The sequence below is a fragment of the Scyliorhinus canicula genome, chromosome 13 (genome assembly GCF_902713615.1).
Source record: "Scyliorhinus canicula chromosome 13, sScyCan1.1, whole genome shotgun sequence".
NCBI lineage: Eukaryota > Metazoa > Chordata > Chondrichthyes > Carcharhiniformes > Scyliorhinidae > Scyliorhinus > Scyliorhinus canicula.
Genome location: NC_052158.1, coordinates 107386726 through 107410293, shown reverse-complemented (window position 1 = coordinate 107410293; position 23568 = coordinate 107386726). Strand labels below are relative to the sequence as shown.

At 47.6% G+C, this 23568-nt stretch overlaps 1 protein-coding gene across 4 annotated transcripts in view; it reads right to left on the bottom strand.

The window, feature by feature from the left end:
• The window catches only part of si:ch211-51h4.2, a 477954-nt gene that overhangs the window by 22199 nt on the left and 432187 nt on the right, over positions 1-23568 (bottom strand). For all 4 annotated transcript variants that reach the window (XM_038815048.1, XM_038815049.1, XM_038815047.1 and 1 more), the window contains one exon: positions 1906-2020. In XM_038815048.1, coding sequence (XP_038670976.1) covers positions 1906-2020 — 115 coding nt within the window. The remainder of the gene's footprint in view (positions 1-1905; positions 2021-23568) is intronic.

Genomic DNA, 23568 nt, shown 5'->3' with positions numbered 1-23568 from the left:
CCAGTAAGCAAAGCTGAAGGATTCTTGGCTGACACTGCCTCATCTTTTCCTTTGGATTTAGATTAAAATATTCTGCATCAGTATGACTTTTTAAAAATTCATTTAGGATATATTGCCCATGAACAGAGTGGATTGCTGGGCACTTCCGACCATACTGCTGTGGATCTGGAGTCACATGTAGGCCAGACCAGGTAAGGAGGGCAGATTTCCTTCATTAGTGAAGCAGATGGGTTTTTACGACAACCGACAATAGTCAGCATTAGAATGTTAATTCCTGTTGAATTCAAATTTCACCATCTGCCATGGTGAGATTTGAACCAGGGTCTCCAGAGCATCACTCTGGGTCTGTGGATTACTCTTCCAGTGGCATACTACTAACTCACTGCCTCCCCAGTCATGTAATTTTAATGAACCTGCCAATCTAATAACATTTTTGGGGAATTCTACATTGTTGGTTCAGGTCTACCTTTTGACCAATATCCCTGAAGCCGGAAATTACTGATGAATAATATACTCTCCATCACCGCAGCACAGGTCCACTGGGTTATGACAGCTGTAGCCACAAGCCAACCTGTGGAGGACTCCCCTTCCACACAGATGGTCAGACAGCTATGACCATGAAAGATTTTTAACCACTTACAATGCTGCGGAGAGCAACCATGTTGTGAAGTACATTTGCAACCTCCTGCCTGCCTCAGCCTTGCCCACCTCTTCCGATGGGACTGTTGGCTGGATGTCGCTGCAGGAATTCCTGCTGGACCTCCTGCTTCCTTGGTCCACCCTCCCACTGTCCTTAATTTGTGGGGTTTCCTAGAGCGGCATTAGCCGCTCCTGGGAAGATCACGAGCAACGTCCTGGGTTTCCGACCCAGAATTGAGACTGACCTTGGGATTATGATCCAAATGCAACGTTGTGTGTGGGTTTACTAATAAATGGCACTCATTGGCTAATTGGGGAATTTAGACCTTTTATGCTTGTGTATCAAAATTACATTCTTTGCTACAGTGGAAAAATTTATTCTTCCAGTGACTTACGATGAATACTATTGGAATATGTTTGATATGAATAGCTTTTCTATATTGTCAAAATATCATATCATTAATGAGCAAGCTATTCCATGTACAATCATTATAAATAACGAGAAAGAAAACTACTCATTGTTCTGGTGTCAGTCAGCAGATTGACATTTTGTGCCTTTAATGTCTTTTGTGTCTGATTCCTTTGTGTTCTGCAATCTATTCACAGTGTGAAATCCATCTGAATCTTCACACCAAACAAAGCTGTGAGCAATGTAACAAAACGCTACAATTTGGTCATTATTCTCGTGTAAAATTTTCAATATTCCCCACTTCAACTTTTGGTTATTTGATCAAATCCCTAAACCTAACACAATATACTTCAGGTGAAGATGAACTCTGAAGCTGTGCAAAGAAACAATCATGAAGTGGTGAATGAGATGACCTTGGACTGGATGGGAAGAGCAGAAATCTATTTGCACTGCATGTTAATTTTCTTTTAACTTACCAAGCATGTCTTTTATTCCCCCAGCTATATCTTACAGCTTCAATCTTTTGCTAAAACTCTGTATTTATCAATTATGTAACATGCAAGGTCCTCATCCTACAAACAACAACCTGCCGTCATGTAGGATCTTTAATGTAGATTGACATCCCAGAATGCTGAACAGGAGTGTAGCCAAAAAAGAGATTGATCTCCAGCGGGAGAACATCGTCTCCCAAACAGAGAATTCAGCCCTAGTTCAAAAAAGGGCCATAAAAATTACCTGTGAGACAAACAATTAAAGTACATCCTGAATTGAGAGTTTAAATATATATGATGACTAATTTGCTATCTATTGCTAAATTCTTGGATAATTAAATTCAATATCAAGAAAAGTTGACATACATGTATGCTTCATTGTAGATCCAAGCACCAGAAAAGAAACAGTAATGCTGACAGTGATAAAAATCTGTGTAAACCAAGCCACCCAGGCAAATCTTCTGTACTGTTCCATTATAATCTGTCAAAAAAAAACAGGTGAATTCTAACATGTTTGATAAGTAAAAGAACAACATTAATATCTCACCGGATTTCAATCCAATTTATGAAAGGCAATTGTTTGAGTCCCAAGGTTTCCTGTTATGTAAACCTAACTCCAGGAGCCATCTCTAATTGGTTTGCTTTGGTCGTGTTGAACAGATCATCTCACTATCTGGAAAACATATTTGGCTCCAGTACACGTCTTGTGAACTGACACAAAGCTGCTCTAGAGCAATGTACAGTTCAAAGCTTCCTGAGAAGTTTACTGAAGGCATCTATATTTTAAAAAAATTGTTCTTGGGATGTGGGAAGCACTGATACGGCTACATTTGCTGCCTAATCACTTCAGGTATTGTAGTGGGCTTCCTCCATGAACTGCCATAGACAATGGGCGTAATTCTCCAATTATGTGGCTATGTCCCCAGGCCTGCGTCAGAACGTGGGCGTTTCACTCTGGACTTTCCTTAAGAAATTCCAGAGTGATTCTCCTACCTGCAGGGGACTAGCAGGGCCCCAGAGTGCTCCTCACAGCTCTGGCTGCGGATACGGGGCCCTGCACTCCGATCGGGATGCTGCGAATGCGCATGGCGGCCGCCCCGTGCGACATGGCGGACTCACAACGCGGACCATGATGAACGAAGTAGGCCCCCCCCTGAGACTGCACGTGCCTCCGGATTGGTGTCGCCTGATCGCTTGCCTGATCGTCTGTGAGACTCCCCCCGGTGAAGGATCCCCCTGCCCCCCACCAGGGCGGCCGCGGACGGAGTCCGTAGCCATCACCGGCCGTTCCCGACAGGCAAAACATGGTTAGAACCACGCCATTGAGAACGTGGCCAGTTTTCCTGGGAAAATTGCCGCGGGGGCCTCTGTCAATGGCCCCCCTGCCCGCGCTGCGTAAACTGCGCAATTCTCGGCGATTCAGGGCGTCGGACCAGATTTCGCAGTAAAGAGCCATTCTCCGCCCCCGCACCGATCGGGATTTCTGGGCGCAGTCTCGGAGAATCCCGCCCCTTGTGTGTGTAATGAGGATCTCCAGAAACATAAAGGAAAGGTGATATACGAGGATTGATTTAAATCCTACTTGCCCAGCGAAAACCAGGCTGGTAGGCATTAATTGGATGGGTTTTCTGTTGATTCTCTGCCTGTTTTCAACGTGAACTTGTTCTTCTGACTGCGCAGCAATGCACCTGCTTTAAACCAGTGGGATTTATATATAGCAATGATCTCATTGAGCCCTGCGCACTATTTATATCTGACCTGAGTAGGAAAGCCTCGTCTAGTGAAGTGAACACTAGTCAGAAAAGGGTCAAACTCAGAGTTCACTTCAAATATGGGTTTTACTTTCTTTTGTAGGCTCTGGAGGAACACTTCAGAATAGCTTCACATCAAAGACAACAGGATCCAGGAGGGAAATTAACAGCAAAGACACCTAGTTTATGGCGATAACCTCAGTCCCCTTGAATACCTTGGTGCCAACAGACTGCAAAGGGCTGCCTGGGATTCTGTCGGCAAGCAGCTCCTTCCCAATCATTTCCCACCAATTATGGGAGGAGGTCAGCCAGAAATCTATTAATAAGACTGGCAGTTAATATTGCCATGGCCTCATTCAGCTTGATGTGTGAGAATACAACTGAAATTAACATATTCCACTAAAACCTTTACCTGCTACTTGTCCACCCAGGTTTGATTTGTATCTTGGTCCTCATGTGAGTTGGCAGGGACTGTTATGTTATCTGACAATAATTGGAGATTGGAGCTGAATAACTGTGTAGTTGTGAGTGAGCAACCCCACGCCTAATCTCGTGACGGAGGGTCACTGATGAAGCAACTGAAAATAATTGGGTTGAGGACACTGTACTGAAGCATTCCTGCAGTGATATCCTGTGACTGTGTAGCCTCTGATAAATACATCCATCTTCCTTTGTGACAGGTATGACTCCAAACAAATGTTTATGGTCCCTTGGCTGAATGATGTCTTGATGTTGAAGACAGCTAATCTCTATTCTCTTTGGTCATCAAGGCTGTGATGAGGTCCAAACAGTTCTGACAGACTATAAACTGATCAGCATTGTGCTGGTTATTAATGAGGTGGTGTTTTTGAAGCAATATTGATTACTCCTTCCATTACTTTATTGATGATTGGGAGCAGAATACCAGGGCAGCAACTGGCCAAGTTAGATTTGTTCTTTTATTTTGTGGATGGGGTATACCTGGGCAATTTTCCACATCGTTGGATACATATCAGTGTTGTAGATTGGTATGTGAAATAACTCTCTGGTGTACAGAACTTGACAATATTACTGTTGTCAGGGTTCACGGTCTCTACTGTTTTTAATGTCATGAGGTGCGAACCAAACTAACTGGACACTTATCTACGTTAGTGCTAACTCACAATGTATCCCCTGAGTGCTTATATGTGCTTTTCCCGAAGTCTGACACACTCTTTATCTTGTAAAACAACAGTCTTGTGTCAGTCAATTCCAGTTACCTGGGTTTATGTTCTGGGTGACCACGTATTGGCGAGGGGTTGGGTGATCACAACCTACAATGTAGATGCCACAGTTCCTATTGCTCTCTGCAGTGAAGAGCTTCCTAAAGCTGTTTAAAAGCTTGAAAACCAAATCATGACCATTGTCATATGCCACATATTAGAAAAGTAACCTCCATGTCTGTACATACACAACTACATGTGCAATTATCTACGTAATGATATTCAGCATGCATCCTTAATTTTAATCGCAGAACCCACAATATTTGAATCCACAGCCTCCTTAGCCCAGGGCTTTGCATCTCTAGAGATGCATCTTTGCATTTCTCAGAGCAAAATAGTCTGGGTGCTCGAAATCTAAAACAAAAAGAAGTGCTTGAAATACTCAGCAAGTCTGGCAGCATCTGTGGCGAGAGAGAGAGGAAGAGTTAACATTTCAAGTTGAACATGACCGTCTGAGGAAGGATCTTCTTTTGGAGAAGAGTCATATTTGACTTGAAATGTTAACCCTGCTTCTCTCGCCACAGTTTGCTGCAAGGCATCTCTGCAGCCTTGTGAACAGTTCAGGTCCTGTCGCAGAACTGATTTGACAATAGTTTCGAAGATAAACCAGTTTAGAAATTCCATAACACCTGAAATCAGCGACATTACGTGTCCCTGATTATGGATATTTAATTAAATAAATGCTTTAAAATGATTCAGGCATGCAGCCAAAGCTACCTAGTTGCAGAGTTAATTAATCATTGCCTGCAACTCCATGTTTTCTTGCCAGCTGCACATTAGGGAATACTTTGAACTCCTCTTTATATGCTGGGAACGGTAGTCTATTTATGGAGAAACATCTAAGAAGGCTTCTCGGATAATTCCTACTTTTCATATCAACATGCCTGACTCATTTCTCTCCAGAAGCAGGCCCTTCTATTGAAGATATCTGGCAGCCCTCAACTGTGAAGACAAGGGTTCACCGCTTGGGTAAAGCTCCTATACAACGCTCCCATGGCGAGTGTACGGACCAACAATACCAACTCCCAATACTTCCAGCTGCACAGGGGCACCAGGCAAGGATGCCCACTGTCCCCGCTGCTGTTCGCACTAGCAATCGAACCGCTAGCAATCGCGCTCAGGGCAGCATCTGCTCCTCTACATCTCGGACCCACAAAGCAGCATGGACGGAATCATCGCGCTCCTGAAAGAGTTTGGAGCCTTCTCGGGCTACAAACTCAACATGAGCAAAAGTGAGATCTTCCCAGTACACCCGCAAGGGGGGGGGGGGGGGGGGGGGGCAGCACTAAAGGGGCTGCCGTTCAAACAAGCCCAACATAAATTCCGCTACCTGGGGATCCAAATAGCCCATGACTGGAAAGGGATCCACAAATGGAACCTCACCAGCCTGATGGAGGGTTAAAAAGGACCTGCAAAGATGGAACACACTCCCGCTCTCCCTCGCGGGGAGAGTTCAGACGATCAAAATGAGCGTACTGCCCAGGTTCCTCTTCCTGTTTAGATCCATTCCGATCTACATCCCCAAGGCCTTTTTCAAAGCGCTGGACAAACTTATCATGGCGTTCGTATGGGGGGGGTAAAAATGCTAGGATCCCAAAGAAGGTCCTACAAAAAACAAAATCCAGGGGGGGGGCTAGCCCTCCCGAATCTACAATTCTACCACTGGGCGGCAACAGCCGAGCGAGTAAGGGGATGGATCCAGGAGCCAGAAGCCGAGTGGGTGCGTGCAGAGGAGGCCTCCTGCATGGGGACCTCCCTCCGGGCCCTCGCCACGGCAGCACTCCCATCCCCACCCAAAAAACACTCCAGCAGCCCAGTGGTGACAGCCACCCTCCAATCCTGGAACCAACTGCGGCAGCAATTTGTCCTGTACAAAATGTCGGACAAGGCTCCCATCTGCAACAACCATAGGTTCAAACCAGCACTGACTGACGCCATCTTCAAAAGGTGGAGGCAGGACGGGGGGACACTGACAGTCAGGGACCTATACACGGACGACAGGATCGCAACACTGGACGAACTGACAGAGAAATTTCAGCTAGCTGGGGGGAACGAGCTACGGTACCTGCAGCTCAAAAACTTCCTACGAAAGGAGACAAGGACGTACCCACAACCGCCACGACAGACACTATTGGAAGACCTACTGGACGCAAGTATCCTAGAGAAAGGGAACTGTAGTGACATGTATGACCGACTGGTAGATAGGGACGACACCGTACTGGACGCAACAAGAAGGAAATGGGAGGACGACCTGGGGATGGAGATAGGGTGGGGACTCTGGAGCGAAGCACTGCATAGGGTCAACTCCACCTCCACGTGCGCAAGGCTCAGCCTGACGCAACTAAAAGTGGTACATAGAGCCCACTTAACGAGAAACCGTATGAGTAGGTTCTTCCCGGAGGTGGAGGACAGATGTGAGTGGTGCCAAAGAGGCCCGGCCAACCACGCCCACATGTTCTGGTCTTGCCCCAGACTTGTGGAGTACTGGACAGCCTTCTTCGAGGCTATGTCCAAAGTGGTGGGGGTGAGGGTGGAGCCATGCCCGATAGTGGCGGTCTTCGGGGTTTCAGACCAGCCAGATCTATTCCTGGGGAGGAGGGCGGACGCCCTTACCTTTGTCTCCCTGATCGCCCGCCGTAGAATCCTGTTTGGCTGGCGGTCAGCAGCACCGCCCAGAGCTGCAGACTGGCTGTCTGACCTCTCGGAATCTCTCCAAATGGAGAAAATCAAATTCGCCATCCGAGGGTCAGACGACGGCTTCCACAGAACGTGGGAGCCATTCATGCAATTGTTCCGGGACCTGTTTGTGGCCAACGTACAAGAGGAAGAATAATCGGGTGGCCAAGAATCAGGGGAAAATGAACGGGAATTGGGGGAAGGTAGCTCGTTATGGGGGTTTGATGGCAAGCCAAGGCCCAAAACCAAACTATAAATAAATGCCTATAAACATGTGCCTCGGCCATATTGGGGAATGTAAAATATGTATGCTGGCTAAAGGAGGCGGACACAATTGTTGTTATGAAGATGCTTACCTGTAAATATTCATGTTAAATTTTTGTGTTTTCTTTTTTTCTCTTTAATAATTTGTAATTTGTAATATATAAAATATGAAAACTCAATAAAAAACATTTATAAAAAAAAACTGTGAAGACAAACTTTTTCGAACATATTTCTAAATGTATTCACCTAAATATGATGCAACCGTAACTTCAAAAGTAGTTTTTAAAAAATTGCGTAGTAATGGAATACTTCCTCGAGAGATTGGCTAGTTTTCATGATAGTTTACATAACTTACAGTAGCTGTATCATTGCATCAACAATGACTTACATTTATATGATCTGTATTTTAGTTTGTAATTTAGCCTGTAGTGTAAAAAAACACCCCAAAGTGTGTCATCGATTGCACCTGGAAATAAAGTATGGACTAGAAAGAAGGTGATTTGGACAGGTGATGAAATACTCAATCGAAAAGATAGGTTTTGTAATAAAAGCAGAAAATACTGGTCAATCTCAGCATGTCTGACAGCATTTGTGCAGAGAGAAGGGAGGTAACGTTTCAATATGGCTAACTCTCAAAGCCATTGGTTGCTGCTATTATTTAAAGGATGGGTTTTGTAATGAGGTTTTAAGGATGGGTTTTCTAATGATATTTTAACAATAGGTTTTGTAATGCTGTTTTGAAGATGGGGTTTGTAATGGTCTTTTAAATGTAGGGTTTGTAATGGTCTTTTAAGGATGGGTTTAGTAATAAAAATAGAATATACTGGTCAATCTCAGAATGTCTGACCGTATCTGTCGCGAGAGAAGGGCGATTAATGTTTCGAGTCTGGATGTCTGTTTGTCAAAGTCATTGGTGTTTTAAAGATGGGTTTTGTAATGATATTTTAAAATTGGGTTTTGTAATGGTATTTTAAAGATGGGTCTTATAATGTTGTTTTAAAGATGGAAACAGTCAGTCTCGGCTATCAGCCTGTAGACAAGACACGTTTCCAATAAAGCTCTTGTTTGTTTGTACTTTCGTGATCTGCAAGCCTATCCTTTAAAAATACCACAAAGATACCGGTCACGAGGTGGTTAATCTACACTAAAAAATACCTGCAGAAATCCAGTGGAGTAAGAAAAATCATCGATCCATGTGCAGCCATCCAAAGGGAATAGAAGATTTGAAACATCACTACCACCAAAGCTGGCAATGGAGGGGTGCCAAATAATAGCAGCAACCATCGAAAGTACCAAATTTTAAACGAAGAATTCAGTGAAAACAACATTAAAAGAAGCTAGCCACGTGTTCATCCTGGAAAGCTCTGTTCCCCCTACTGTCACGAGCAAATGAAGTAACAGATACCCTGCAATAATTAATTGAGAACAAGGGGAGTTTTGCAACCTCGGAAAGGAGCAGGCTGAGCTCAGGGTCACCTTGTTTAACAGGAACGAAAAGTGTAAACCATAGTAAACTAGTGGAAGTTTTTGGCACCATGGGATCATATGATGAAAGCACCGAGCACTAGAGCTCATACACAGAAAGATTCAAATGCTTTGTCCCGGCAAACGAAATTGCAGAGGATATAGTAGGTCCGAATTTCCTGATTTTAAACCTCCTGCACAGTCTGGCGCAACCAGAAAAACCAGCTTCAAAAAGCTACGATGAGATTGTGCAGGTATTGCAGGGCCATTTCTCACGTAAACCGTTGGTCATTGCTGAGAGGCTCAAGTTCCATAAACCAAATCAGCACGAAGGTGAATCAATCACACAATTTATAACTACTTTAAAGAAATTAGCAGAATCCTGTGAATTTGGAGATATCTTGAACAACACCATTAGAAAGACTAGTGTGTGGGCTAAGAAGCGAAGCTATCCAGAAAAGGCGGTTAACAGAAAGCAACGTAGACCTAAAGGGGGCTTTAGAAGTCACAATCTCGATGGAACTAGCAGCTAAGGAAGTGCAGCATTTAAGCTTCAGCACTAAAATCCAGAAAATGTCGGCTGAAACCCAAACACAGACACAGGTTCAAAATTGCCACCAATATGCAAAAACTGGGTACACAGCAACTGATTGCTGGAGTAGATACAAAATGCAAGAATTGTGGTAAAAAGGGGCACATCAAAGTGCATTTTGGAGACAGAAACAAGATTCAACCAAGAATTATAAAAAACAAGAACCAAACATGTCAAATGAACAATCGTGACACACAAAGGGCTATTCAGATATAAAAGATTTCCATTTGGCATCACCGGCGTTGTTCCAATGTTCCCTGGATTAAATTCTCAGTAGACTAGAAGGAGTCCAATGCTACTTAGACAATATCTTAGTTACGGGAAAGAATGACGAAGAGCAACTTCAAAATTTAGATGCTAAACTCTGGAGATAAGATGATTACAGACTACAAATATGGAAGGATGAATGTGAATTCTTCAAATCTTCCATTGAATAACTGGAGCACATATTAGATGCAAAAAGACTGCACAAATTGCCTTCAAAAATAAAAGAAATTGCTGAGGTGCCTTTATCTCAAAACGTTCGTTTTGGACTTGTTAAACTATTTTTGAAGGTTTGTCCCTAATCTATCAACTATTCTCAAGCCTTTACACAAGCTATTGTGTCAAAACAAGAAATGGATGGGTGGATAGGTGCGAGAAAACCTTTGTAAAAGCTAAGGAGGCACTGCTAAAGTGAGAAGTCCTGACACACTTTACATAGAACATACAGTGCAGAAGGAAGCCATTTGGCCCATCGAGTCTGCACCAACCCACTTAAACCCTCACTTCCACCTTATCCCCGTAACCCAATTGATGCACCATCAATTGCACGCGAGGCGAGTGATTTACCAATGTCAGGCTTTAATTAACTAGAACACAGCCTGGCGATCGTCTACAGTGGAAAAGGCCGATCGTCAGGCTTCTGAGCATTTATACCTCGTTGATAGAGGCGTGGTTAACTCAGCCTCTCGGCCAATCGGTCGAGAGGCACATGACCGACCAGGGCCAATGGTAAGCCGACGTTCTGGCCCAATGGCAGACGAGTATGCAGATCATATCATCACACCAATAACCCCTCCTAACCTTTTTTGGTCACTAAGGGCAAATTGTCATGGCCAATCCACCTAACCTTGATCAGAAGTTACCCTTGCAACTGGCTTGCGATGTATCGCCTTATGGGGTGGGAGCTGTAGTTTCTTACTTAATCCCAATGGTGAAGAGAAGCCAATAGTGTTTGCATCAAGATCCTTGGACAAAGCAGAAATTAACTATGTACAAATAAATAAGGAAGCTCTCGGCATCGCTTGGGGAGGGAGGGGGGGGGGGGAGGGAGGGAGGGGGGAGGGAGGGGGGGGGGGGGGAGGGAGGGAGGGGGGAGGGAGGGAGGGGGGAGGGAGGGAGGGGGGGAGGGAAGGGGGGAGGGGAGGGGGGGAGGGGAGGGGAGGGGGAGGGGAGGGGGGAGGAGGGGAGGGAGGGGAGGGGGGAGGGAGGGGGGGAGGGAGGGGGGGAGGGAGGGGGGGAGGGGAGGGGGTAGGGAAGGGGAGGGGACGGGGGAGGGGGGAGGGGAGGGAAGGGGGGAGGGGGAGGGGGGAGGGGGAGGGGGTAGGGGGGAGGGGGAGGGGGTAGGGGGGAGGGGAGGGGGGAGGGGAGGGGGAGGGGGAGGGGAGGGGGAGGGGAGGGGGAGGGGAGGAGGGGAGGGAGGGAGGGGAGGGGGGAGGGGGGGGGAGGGGAGGGGAGGGGAGAGGGGGGAGGGGGGGGAGGGGGGAGGGAGGGGAGGGAGGGAGGGGAGGGGGAGGGGGGGGAGGGGAGGGGGGAGGGGGGAGGAGGGGAGGGGGGGAGGGGAGGGGGAGGGGGAGGGGAGGGGAGGGGGGAGGGGAGGGGGAGGGGGGGGAGGGGAGGGGGGAGGGGGGGAGGGGAGGGGGGAGGGAGGGGGTGGGGGAGGGGAGGGGAGGGGGAGGGGAGGGGAGGGGGGAGGGGAGGGGGGAGGAGGGGAGGGAGGGGAGGGGGGAGGGAGGGGGGGAGGGGAGGGGAGGGGAGGGGGGAGGGGAGGGGGGAGGAGGGGAGGGAGGGGAGGGGGGAGGGAGGGGGGGAGGGGAGGGGGTAGGGGAGGGAGGGGGGTAGGGAAGGGGAGGGGACGGGGGAGGGGGGAGGGAAGGGGGGAGGGGAGGGGGTAGGGAAGGGGAGGGGATGGGGGGAGGGGGGAGGGAAGGGGGGAGGGGAGGGGGAGGGGGGAGGGGGAGGGGGGAGGGGAGGGGGGAGGGGAGGGAAGGGGGGAGGGGAGGGGGAGGGGGAGGGGAGGGGGGTAGGGGGGAGGGGAGGGGGGAGGGGAGGGGGGAGGGGGAGGGGAGGGGGAGGGGAGGGGGAGGGGAGGAGGGGGAGGGAGGGAGGGGAGGGGGGAGGGGGGGGAGGGGGAGGGGGGAGGGGATGGGGAGGGGAGAGGGGGGAGGGGGGGGGAGGGGGGAGGGAGGGGAGGGAGGGAGGGGAGGGGGAGGGGGGGGAGGGGAGGGGGGAGGGGGGAGGAGGGGAGGGGGAGGGGGAGGGGAGGGGAGGGGGGAGGGGAGGGAGGGGAGGGGGGAGGGGGAGGGGGGGAGGGGAGGGGGGAGGGGAGGGGGGTGGGGGAGGGGAGGGGAGGGGGGAGGGGAGGGGAGGGGGGAGGGGAGGGGGAGGAGGGGAGGAGGGGAGGGGAGGGAGGGGGGAGGGAGGGGGGTAGGGGAGGGGGTAGGGTAGTGAGGGGAGGGGGTAGGGAAGGGGAGGGGACGGGGGAGGGGGGAGGGGAGGGGGAGGGGAGGGAAGGGGGGAGGGGAGGGAAGGGGGGAGGGGAGGGGGAGGGGGGAGGGGGAGGGGGTAGGGGGAGGGGAGGGGGGAGGGGAGGGGGGAGGGGGGAGGGGAGGGGGAGGGTAGGGGGAGGGGAGGGGAGGGGAGAGGGGGGAGGGGGGGGAGGGGGGAGGGAGGGGAGGGAGGGAGGGGAGGGGGAGGGGGGGGAGGGGAGGGGGGAGGGGGGAGGAGGGGAGGGGGGGAGGGGAGGGGGAGGGGGGAGGGGAGGGGGGAGGGGGAGGGGGAGGGGGAGGGGGGGGGGGGGGAGGGGGAGGGGGGGGGGGAGGGGGGAGGGGAGAGGGGGGAGAGGGGAGGGGAGAGGGGGGGGGAGAGGGGGGGAGAGGGGAGGAGAGGGGGAGGGGGGAAGGGGGACTCTTCCATTGGCCGTATAGTCAGCTCTTGAATTGGATCTTCGAAAATGCATCACCTCGCATTTGCCTGGATGATCGTCATCTGCCATTTCTCTGCCCGACTCTCCAATCTATCTATATTTTGCTGTAGAGAGTTCTGGGTGAGAGTTTTGCAAGATTCGGTTATCCTGAACAATTTGTTAGAGACAATGAGCCACAGTGCATTTTGCTAGAATTCACAAATTGTCTAAAGGAGTACGGAATCCAAAACATCCCATCTGCCCCGTGTCATCCTGCCACAAGTGGACTGGCTGAAAGGTGAGATCTTAAATCATCAGCTGAAGCCATTATCAGAAATGGAACATTGAATAACAAAGCAAGTGGGATTGTGAGGACCAAGCAGACTCCCCTGTCACATTAAAAGTAAGTGAAAATGGTGGGGCGCGAAGGTCGGCTGCTGTGGGTCGCGAAGGCCAGCCGGCATAGGTCGTGAAGGTCGGCTGGTTGGTAAAAATGGGTCCCGGGCAAAAACCTTTGAATAACACTGCTGTAAGCTACAGGGCTAAGGACCGTGTGCAAGAAGACAGAATTAGAAAGGGCACCTGGGTATTGGGTCAGCATGGACAAGCCATTTCTATGGTTCTCATCCACCATTTTTTTTTACAACATATCCTTGATTTAAAAAAACACTCCTGGTATTGTCTGGCAAATGCTACGAATAGAGAATAATCTTTAAGCACAAGAGCAACAATATATCAAATAGCTATTTTCTGCTGACACAAAAAGATTACGGGCTAATCAATCAAATAATATTTAGATCTTAACAGATGCAAAGAATTTATATGATCAAAAATACACTTTGTAAGTGGCAAACTGGATGGGAGTGAAGGCCTTGCCTTTGCCTCGCTGATTGCTCGGAGGTGAGTTCTGCTGGGGTGGAGGCCTTCATCTCTGCCCAGTGCCTCGGTATGGACAGGTGACCTAATGGAATTGTTGTACCTGGAGAAAGGCAAGTACACCATTAGGGGGTCAGTGGAGGGGTTCTACCAAAGATGGCAGCCATTCATTACCTACTTGAAGGAATTAGTCAGTTGCGGGGATGTGGGTTTAGTTTATTTTGCTTGTTTATTTGGTGGTCCTTTTTGTTATTATTGGCGGTTGGGGGTGGATAGGGTCGGTGGGGGTTGTTGTTATGTTGGTTTTTGTATATGTGGTATTGTGGGTTTTGCTGTTAAATTTATTGGAAAATTGGAAAATCTTTAATAAAAACATTTAAAAAAACATAAGCAATGAACTGCACAGAAAACTGCATGCCAATAAATCATAGAATCCCCACTGTGCAGAAGGAGGCCATTCAGCCCATCAATCTGCACCAACCCTCCAAAAGAGCACCCGATCTGGGCCCAAACCCCATCCTATCCCCGTGACCCTACCTAACCTTTGCATACTAAGAGGCAATTTAGAATGGCCAATCCACCTAACCTGCACATCTTTGTGGGAGGAAACCGGAGCACCCGGAGGAAACCCACGCAGACACAGGGAGGGTGTGCAAACTCCACACAGACAGTCACCCGAGGTCAGAATTGAAGCTGGATGCCCGGCACTGTGTGACAGCAGTGCCACTGTGTTGCCCAGATATTTTATCATTTCAGTTTTGAAACATGTGAAAACCCTAAATTGTTCCATATTTTGAAACAGCAAAAATAACATGTGGAAATAAACATCTGTACTAATGTAAAGACACTTACCATTACACTTAAAATGCATTTTATGTGAGCTGCTGTTAAATGTAATTGTAAGAGTCACCATGGAGCTAGATGAATATGTTTGTAAAGTACATTAGTGTAATATATGGCAAAATGCACTCACCAAAATTAGCTCACTACCAGAAACTATTTTAATTTTAGTACATAACTCTAATTTTTATTTATTGCCTCAATATTCAACATGCAGACAAACTGTTGGGAAAGAAAGAAGGACAAAATATCAAATCTAAGAGCCAAAAAAGAGTAAATAATAGCTATGCTGTCATCTCTGCGGTAAAATTAATAGAATTATGTTACTGGCATGCTAACCTTGTAGAAGTTCAATGAAATAAAGGCCATTTTTGCCTACCACAGCCATTGAGGCATCATAAAACATTCCTGTACGAGTTGGTTTCTGCCCTGAGGCTACATTCTGAACTAATTTGGAAATTCTGCAATTTAACAGTAGGGGGCAGTCACACACCATACATTAATTCATATGGGGGAATGTATTTGGAAATGGAAATAGGTCACATGCTTTCACTATTGGTTGATTTATAGGATCAGATGCAAGCTTTTGTTAAGAGATATTTTTTAAAAAGCAATGAATCATTGGAAATACTATTTCATCAGATGCTCCATATGTGCATCATTAAAATCAGATCAGCACAAGACTGATAAGAAAATCACCTAACTCTTTTTTTCATGAGCAAACAAGAAACAATACTTGGTAGTTTCTGCAAAAAAGGATTAGTTCAGCAAATGGGTAGTGTTGTATGTAAATCAATATGGTGTGTGCAGAAAGTCAGAACAATACCCTCCATGGTATAAATGCTGAAAGTGGCACTTGTGCTTTGAATAAAATGTATCGATCTTTGGACCAAACCACCAAGCAGCTTAGTTAATATTAGAAAAATCTACCTCAGATATAAGGACTAAGCTATAGGAGATGTATTGATCCCAATAATCTCAAAAATATAACTACCTTCTCCGGCAACACTGTCAAAGAACATTAGGATTGTCTACTTTCTAATAGTTTTGCATCTTGTTATTGATTTAAGTGATGAAAATGATCAGGAATCTCTTCCTGTGAGTTTTATTCATGTCTATCCACAGTGTTACAGGCCTTATAGAGTTGACAAGTAGTGTGGTGTAAAGTGGATGAGCTCTCTGCCTTCAGCCTTACTCCCTGGTCCAGGGGTTGTGGGTTGCAGGGGCATATTTATTTGTGTACTTTTGCACTTGAATGTTGTGTTTGGCATTATTTTCATCAGTTGATCTTTCTGCCTAAAAGTATACTAGTGGATGTACATTGCATGTGGATGAGTATAATATGCGGTTATGTGACAGTCCTTGGGCAACACGATATAGTAGCGTTTTCCAACCTTTTCCAGCCATGGAACCCTTTTGACATGCAAAGAGTACTGAAGGAACCCCTGAGAAACATTCTTATTGTATTTAAGAGCCAAACTACAAAAAAAAGATTGTTTTTGCACAATAGGTACAAAACTTTATTTATGAAAGTATTTTCTATTTCTTGTACGTATATGTTTACTATAATTAAAAAGTTCTTATTAAAAACACACTTTGGTCTTTTTGTCATTTTTATTGGGTTCTATGAGTGGAAGTGTTACTACTCCTTGGGTTCCAATGGGAAGTGTGTTGCTGGAATGCTGGATTCTCATCTCCCCCACTCACACACAGTCATCTGTCTCTTATACACACACTCTCATCTCTCTCTCATTCACAGACACACACTTTCCCCTCTCTCTCACTCACAGGCCCACACTCTCATCTCGCTCACAATCACTCTCATCTCTCCCCCACACACACATTCATTCTCATATCTCTCTCACACACTCACTCATCTCTCTCACACTCACTGTCAACCTTCTCTCTCGCACTCACTCGCTCTCATCTCTCTCAGACATGCTCAAGCACCCACTTTACTTTTGCACACTCACCTCTCTGAGGCCAGCTCCCTACCTGCTCTTTGCCAGCGGCCCCTCTCCCAGGCTCTACTCTTACTGTTGCTCCTTCTCCACACTCACCCTTTAAAAAAATTTTTTTTAAATTCTCCTCCTTATTCACATTTTCTCCCAGATTTACACCCGCCAACAAGAAACACTGAGCAGTAACGAATACAATGTCAATCCCCATATCAACAGCAACAATCCCACCAAACCCCCAAACAGCAGCCCGCATGTTAACATAAACAAATAACAAAAAGGAATCAGGAAGCACCCATAGTCACCATTAACACATACAGTCTCCCTCCTCCCACCTGATGTAATCAAATTCTTTAAAGTACATAATGAATAATGCTCATGAATTGTAGAACCCCCTCCTTCCCCTCAGCTCAAACTTAACCTTCTCAAGTGTTAATAATTCCAGCTGGTCCCTCCGCCACGCCAGGGCACAGGGTGGAGAGGTTGATCTCCATCCCAACAGCATCCGCCTTTGGACGATCAACGAGGCGAAGGCTACAACATCTGGCTCTGCATCCATTTCCAACCCTGACTGGTCCGACACCCTGAATATGGCCTCCTGAGGGCCCAGATCCAGTTTCACGTGCACTACTTTAGAGATTCCCCTAAAAACCTCCTTCCAGTAATCCTCCAGTTTTGGACAGGACCAAAACATGTGAATGTGATTTTTCCCCTCCCCCCACCCAATGTTCATACACATCTTCTACCTCCTCAAAGAGCAGGCTCATCCTCAACCTTGTGTGCTCTATATTCCACCTTCAGCTGTATCAGCCCCAACTCGCGCACGAGGTGGAGGCATTCACTCTCCTGAGCAACTCACACCAGAACGCCTCCTTCATACCCTCTCCCAACTCTTCCTCCCACTTTGCCTTGATCCATTCCAGCGGTGCCTTCTCCTCTTCCAAAAAAGCCCCGTAAACCGCTGCCACTACCCCCTTCTCCAGTCCCCCTGTTGTCAGCACCTCCTCCAGCAATGTGGAGGCCGGCTCCACCGAGAAGCTCTGTATCTCCTTCCTGGCAAAATCTCGAACCTGCATGTATCTAAACATTTCGCCCTGCTCCAGGCCATTCTTCACTCCCAGTTCCTTCAATCCCGCAAACCGCCCCCAAGAAACAAATCTTTTAGTGTCTTAATCCCCTTCTCCTCCCACCTCCAAAAATTTCCATCCCACTTTCCTGGCTCAAATCTGTAGTTCCCCGAATTAGCATTTCCGTTGACCCTGCCCCCAACCCGAAGTGTTGGCGAAACTGCTTCCAAATTCTCAATGAAGCTATTATTACCGGACTCCCTGAGTATTTCCCCAGGGCCATCGGGAGTAGCGCTGTTGCCAGCGCCTTCGATCCCGACCCCCTACACAAACTCGCCACGCTCACCCTGCTTGATACAATTTAAGTTTCGTACCGATTCCAGTTTGTCCAATCAGAGGCCGGATTCAAGAGAAGCAGTGGGATGGCTGGAAATTGCATGAAGCTCAAACCATATCAATCATCCTGTCCTTCCACGGAAGCCCATCCAGTTTGTGATCCCCTGCAATAGGGAATGTTTACTTGAAGGGCCTCTGAATTTTAACAGAATTGGCAGATTTGCTGGCCTTGGTGCTGCTCAAGTGGAGGTGGAAAATCCAGATTCTGAACCTCACTCTCTGCACCCTTTTCAACATCTTCACTATCCTTCCCTGGTCCCTCCTTACACTTTGGTTTCTCTCCAGAAAATAAACTTTTGCAGAATTCAGAACGTTTATTCAAGGCTGTACAGTCCCCTTCTCTCCCCTGAACCAATCCAAACAGCAGAATATTGAACTGTCCAAATGGATGTGTTCTACACACCTCATTTCATTTTCTTTCAATTTCAGTCACACAGTGCACGTTATTTACAGCACAGAAACAGGCCATTCAGCCCAATAAGTCGATACCTGTTTATACTCCACAACAGCCTCCTCCCATTCTGTTCCATTCTTTTGTTTTCTGTCTAGTATTCATTTAGCTTCACTTCAAATGCATTTATGCTCGTCAGCTCAACTCGCTATTAATTGCAGTAGCGAGTTCCACATTCTAATCATTCTCTCAGTAAGGAGGTAGTTCCTGAATTCTCTACTGAACTTATGTTTATGGATGCTGCCTATGGAGTTCCCTGCAAGAATTCTGAAAGTTTGGAATTAGAATTTTATGTTAATTGATCTTCTTTGACTTCTTTTCAGAATATGTTGAACTGCTATTATAAATCCAATCGTTTTCCGAGACCTTGTGATAACATAGTACATTTACAATTGTACGTACAATTGCAACAGGATAAGTTCTACACAAAATTAGAAGACAGTTGTACATACGGGTAAGACCTGCAAGTGATTCACATGCAATTAAATTTTTAAAAATCCATTTCCAGGATGTGGGCGTTGCTGGCTAGGCCAGCATTTATTACCCATCCCTAATTGCTCCTGAGGAGGTTGTGATGAGCTGCCTTCTTGAGTTGCTGCAGTCCAAGTGGTGCAGGAACACCCACTGTGCTGTTAGAGAGGAGTTCCAGGATTTTGACCCAGTAACAATGAAGGAACAGTGATATAGTTCCAAGTCAGGGTGTGTGGCTTGGAAGGAAACTTGCAACTGATCGTGTTGAGCTAATGGTGTGTGTTCAGAAAAAATGTCAAGGAAATAACTGAGGAATATTTTGAATAATCGTGAGAACAGAATAGAATCCCTACAGTGGAGAAGGAGGCCATTCGGTCCATCTCACTCATCTGCACCGACCCTCTGACAGAGCACCCTACCTGGGCCTACTCCATCACTCTATCCCTGTAACTCCACCTAACCATTGGACAGTGAGGGGCAATTTAGCCCAATCCAGCTAACCTGCATATGCTTGGACTGTGGGAGGAAACCAGAGCATAGGGAGAAAACCCACATAGACACGGGGAGAACATACAAACTCCACACAGACAGTCACCCAAGACTGGAATTAAACCCGGGTCCCTGGTGCGGTGAGGCAGCAGTGGCAAGGCCAATTTCTCACAGGAGAAAAATATTTGTGCATCTCTAAGCATCCATCCCTTTCCTTACCCCTCCCCCCCACTTTGTTTTCTCACACTGAGCAAATTTCCTTCTTACCATTTCCATTATTCTTACCAGTTCTTCTAAAACTCGCCAAATTTGTTCCTTTTATTACCATATTCTTTTTATCCTTTTATAAACGACTTACAAGGTCACAAGAAGTGAAATTTATGATGTTACAGTGGAAAAAGACCTACTAAAAATACTGCTTGAAGCATAAAACAAAGTGACAAGAGACTGAGTGTTGTACAGAGAGCATTTAAGATTATGCAGCAATTCTTTAAGTATTTAATTCACCCAATTTTGGCCCATTGAAAGCTGGAGGCCCAAGGCATCCGCGGTCACTTTTTAATTAACTTACGTGTAAATTTACATTCTCGTTTTTCCCTTCCATTTTTAGAGAAGATCCATGCTTTATTTTTACATTTTCCCTGTCTGTAAAGAAAAGATTTAAAGTTCTGATCGATTTTTAATAAACTGCTGTGTCAAAGAAGTTGTATTATATATATATATATATAATATATATAGATTATATACACAATATATATGTAATGTCACCATAGTCCCAGATGACCAGAGGCTGCTTTCCCCTTTGAGGGGAGAGCTGAATGGTGGTGATTTAACCTGAGGATCACCAAACCTCAAGTGAAGGGCAGGGTCAAGGCAGGGCCTTCAGCCAGTACGGGAATTGAACCCATGCTGCTGGCCTTGTTCTGCATCCAAATCAGCTGTTCAGCCAACTGAACTAAAGCTAATATTACAGGATAAGTGTGCAGCTAAAATTGTTTAATCAGAAGTGACTGTAATTTTAGCTGAGGGTAAGGTACTTGGGGATCATAGTGATTCTGAATTCTATGTCATTTGTGAACATTCAGTGAAAGGCGAGGTCACACATGCATCATAGGTTCACATAGACAATAGTTCAGTGAGGTTGAGGACCGTGGTTCAGGTGTGTCATTAAGAAGTGGAAGTAATCAGGCCCTGCAATGATCAGCTTCTGAGTTTGATTTCAGTAGGAAGCAAATGCTAGAACAGTAGTGACGGATGTCATGTACAATTCTTTGATGGAATTCAACTGTTATTTGCAATACCCAGCCTTGCTTTGGGAAATTAGATCTTGCCTCATTAACTTTTAAGTGCTTCTTTGAGGAAGTGATATGTACAACTTTAAAAAAAATCATGTACAACTATTGGAATCATGTAAACGGATGGTTGTTATTCATGAATCCAACTGCCTTGCAAATATGTGTGGAGACGGTGCAGTCTTGTTTTGACACTATATTGCGCACTATTTTTATGAATCATAATTATACAATCATTCTTGAATTATGAGTGATAAAAAGAGTCCACAGAGTTTAGTAATTTAACCGAATTATATTGGCACAAGAATATGTTGATAAATTAGGTGAGTGATTTGTGGTCGAAGTAATTTAAAATGGACAAATGTAGTGGACAGGGTTCTCCATCTCCAAAACCAAGTGCAGATGCCGGGACTGAATCTGTGCACTTCTATAACAACTAAATTGGCATCGTTCCCGGAGCAATTCATGATCTGTTAATGGGTTAGCACCGGTGCCACGTGGAACTCAATTGATTCCAATGAAAACTGGTGTCCGATTCGTCAGGGTCGGAATTGCCACTTGAGAAGCTGACAATCTGCAGCCATATATTAGCCCTCCGCTCGCCACACACACACACACATCTTAGCCAACACGATGGCAGCACGAAGAGGGGACCACGGTTCACGGATGCAGAGCTCAAGACCCTGCTGGACGCACTGGAGGAGAGGCGAGCTACCTTGTTCCTGGGGTGGGATGGAGGCTGCTGCTCGCCTCTGGTGTCCCTCACCCCCAACCCTAAGCACATTCCAGCAAGGAGTCGGCAATCAACAGTGACACGAGCGCTCCAACACCCCAGAGCACCAGCCCAGGGGTGACACTGACTTCGCGCCACAGCTGTCAGCAACACCTTCCACTATCCCAGAGACACTCCCCTTGGTTGGGCATTTTAGTGAAGAGGCTCCTGGGGCACTATCTTGGGCGCATCACACATGTGCAGCGGTACATCAGCTGGAGGTAGGGCACGCCCACCCCCCCACTTCCGACGGATGGTCAGAATGCCACCCAACCTCAGGGACTAGCTGCTGTCCAGACAGGTCTCAGGCTTCTGGAAAGGGCAAACCCATCAAAAATGGAGACACAGAGCTGGGGACTACATGAGGGATCTTCAGCAACCACCCACCGCCTGCAGGGACAGGATATCCTGGGCGACACGGTAGCATAGTGGTTAGCACTGTTGCTTCACAGCATCAGGGTCCCAGGTAGGGTCACTGTCTGTGCGGAGTCTGCACGTTCTCCCTGTGTCTGCGTGGGCTTCCTCCCACAAGTCCTGAAAGACGTGCTTGTTGGGTAATTTGGACAATCTGAATTCTCCCTCTGTATATCCGAACAGACGCCGGAGTGTGGCGAGTAGGGGATTTTCACAGTAACTTCATTGCGGTGTTAATGTAAGCCTACTTGTGACACTAATAAAGATTATTATTATACAGGAGGCAGTGCCGACCGTGCCTGCAGGGCAGTAGGCAGTATCGACCATGCATGTCACCAGACAACACTGCATGGGTGGTATCCGCAGTGGGCGAAGGTAATGGCCATGGGTCAGGATGTTCAACAGCTGAGGCTCTCTGTGCAGGCAGTGGCCGAGGCACAGGTCACGGCTGCCCCGTCACAAGCAGCTATGTACTTGGGCCACCTGGGCATTGCAGCGGCACTCCAAAGCATAGCCCAGTCACAACAGGTTATGGCTGAGGGTATCGACCCGTCCTGGGTGTTGGCTGACTTGAGTCAGGCCCGGAGGGACGTGGCACAGTCACTGTGTCCTATGGCCGTGATCATGGAGACTCTGGTCGAGATGAGAGCGGACCTACAGGACTGGCAGCGCCAGGTGGCGCGGGAGACCCATGGCCGCACCCTAGTCCCAAGGAGTTACCCGGGGGGGGGGGGGGGGCAATCGGGCACCAAGAGGGAAGAGGAGGTGATGGGGCTAGTTCCGGTGACTCTCACAGGGGAGGTGCTAGAAGACCACAGTGCCTCGGACTCCCCCCTACCACCCACCCCCTGTCCCTGGCACATCTGATTGGCAGAGGGCAGAACAGTGTGGCATCATGCCACCTGAGATACCCGAACAACTGTTGGGTCCATTCAATCCCAGTCACGCCAGAGGATGGCTGCTAAAGGGGACCCAGGTAACTGGACAGGAATTGCAGCAGGCCACCTCCATCCCTGGGGATCCACCTCGAAGTAGCATTAGGGCCCGAAAGGCCAGAAAGGTAGACACCAGTTAAGTTGGCACTGGTGCAGGATACAGGATAGCATTAGGGGCCGGGGCACAAACTGTTATGGAGATGACCATCTGTTATGTTTAAAATAAACAAGTGCACAAAAGCTCCAAACTGCTCTTTCAGAAAGGTGCGAGGGATGGGCTGGCTACAGAGGAGGCGCTGGGGGTGTTGGGGGCAGGGTGTGGTGGAGCTGAGTGGACATTAGAGGTGAGCACGGGTCAAAGCCCCTGAGGTCGGACACCGCACATCGCCCCAGTACCCCACCCCCCTCCCTTCTCAACCACCCCCTCTCTCCCCCACCCCACCCCACACCTGCACCATCTCTGCCACCCCAAGGGTTTGGCGGGACCGGTGATGGAATGGCCAGCTCGAATGCAGGGATCACCAAGGTGGACAGTGGAAAGTGCTACCATGGGCAGGAATCAGACATTGTCAAACGGCGCAAAGCGCCAGAGCTCATCGCAGAGCGGGTCGGCATCATCCGCGGGACAGCCGTGAATCGCGGATCCAGATCTTTCTATGTTGATCTGATCAATGTCAGTCAACAGCTTCTTGCTATTCATTTTTGGCAGCAGCTGGTTGTGGAGATTGTAACTTGATGTTACAGTTGTGAGGTTTACAAGATTATGATGTTTTCGGGCTGTAGATTTAAATTTAGGACAAGTGAAGGGAATGATGTAACCTGTGCGGCAGTCTGCCTGACAATAAACCTGGGTAGTTTGATCAAGATCAAAGTGTTTCAGTTTGTTTTGCTGAGGAGAAAAGCTGCAAGATATT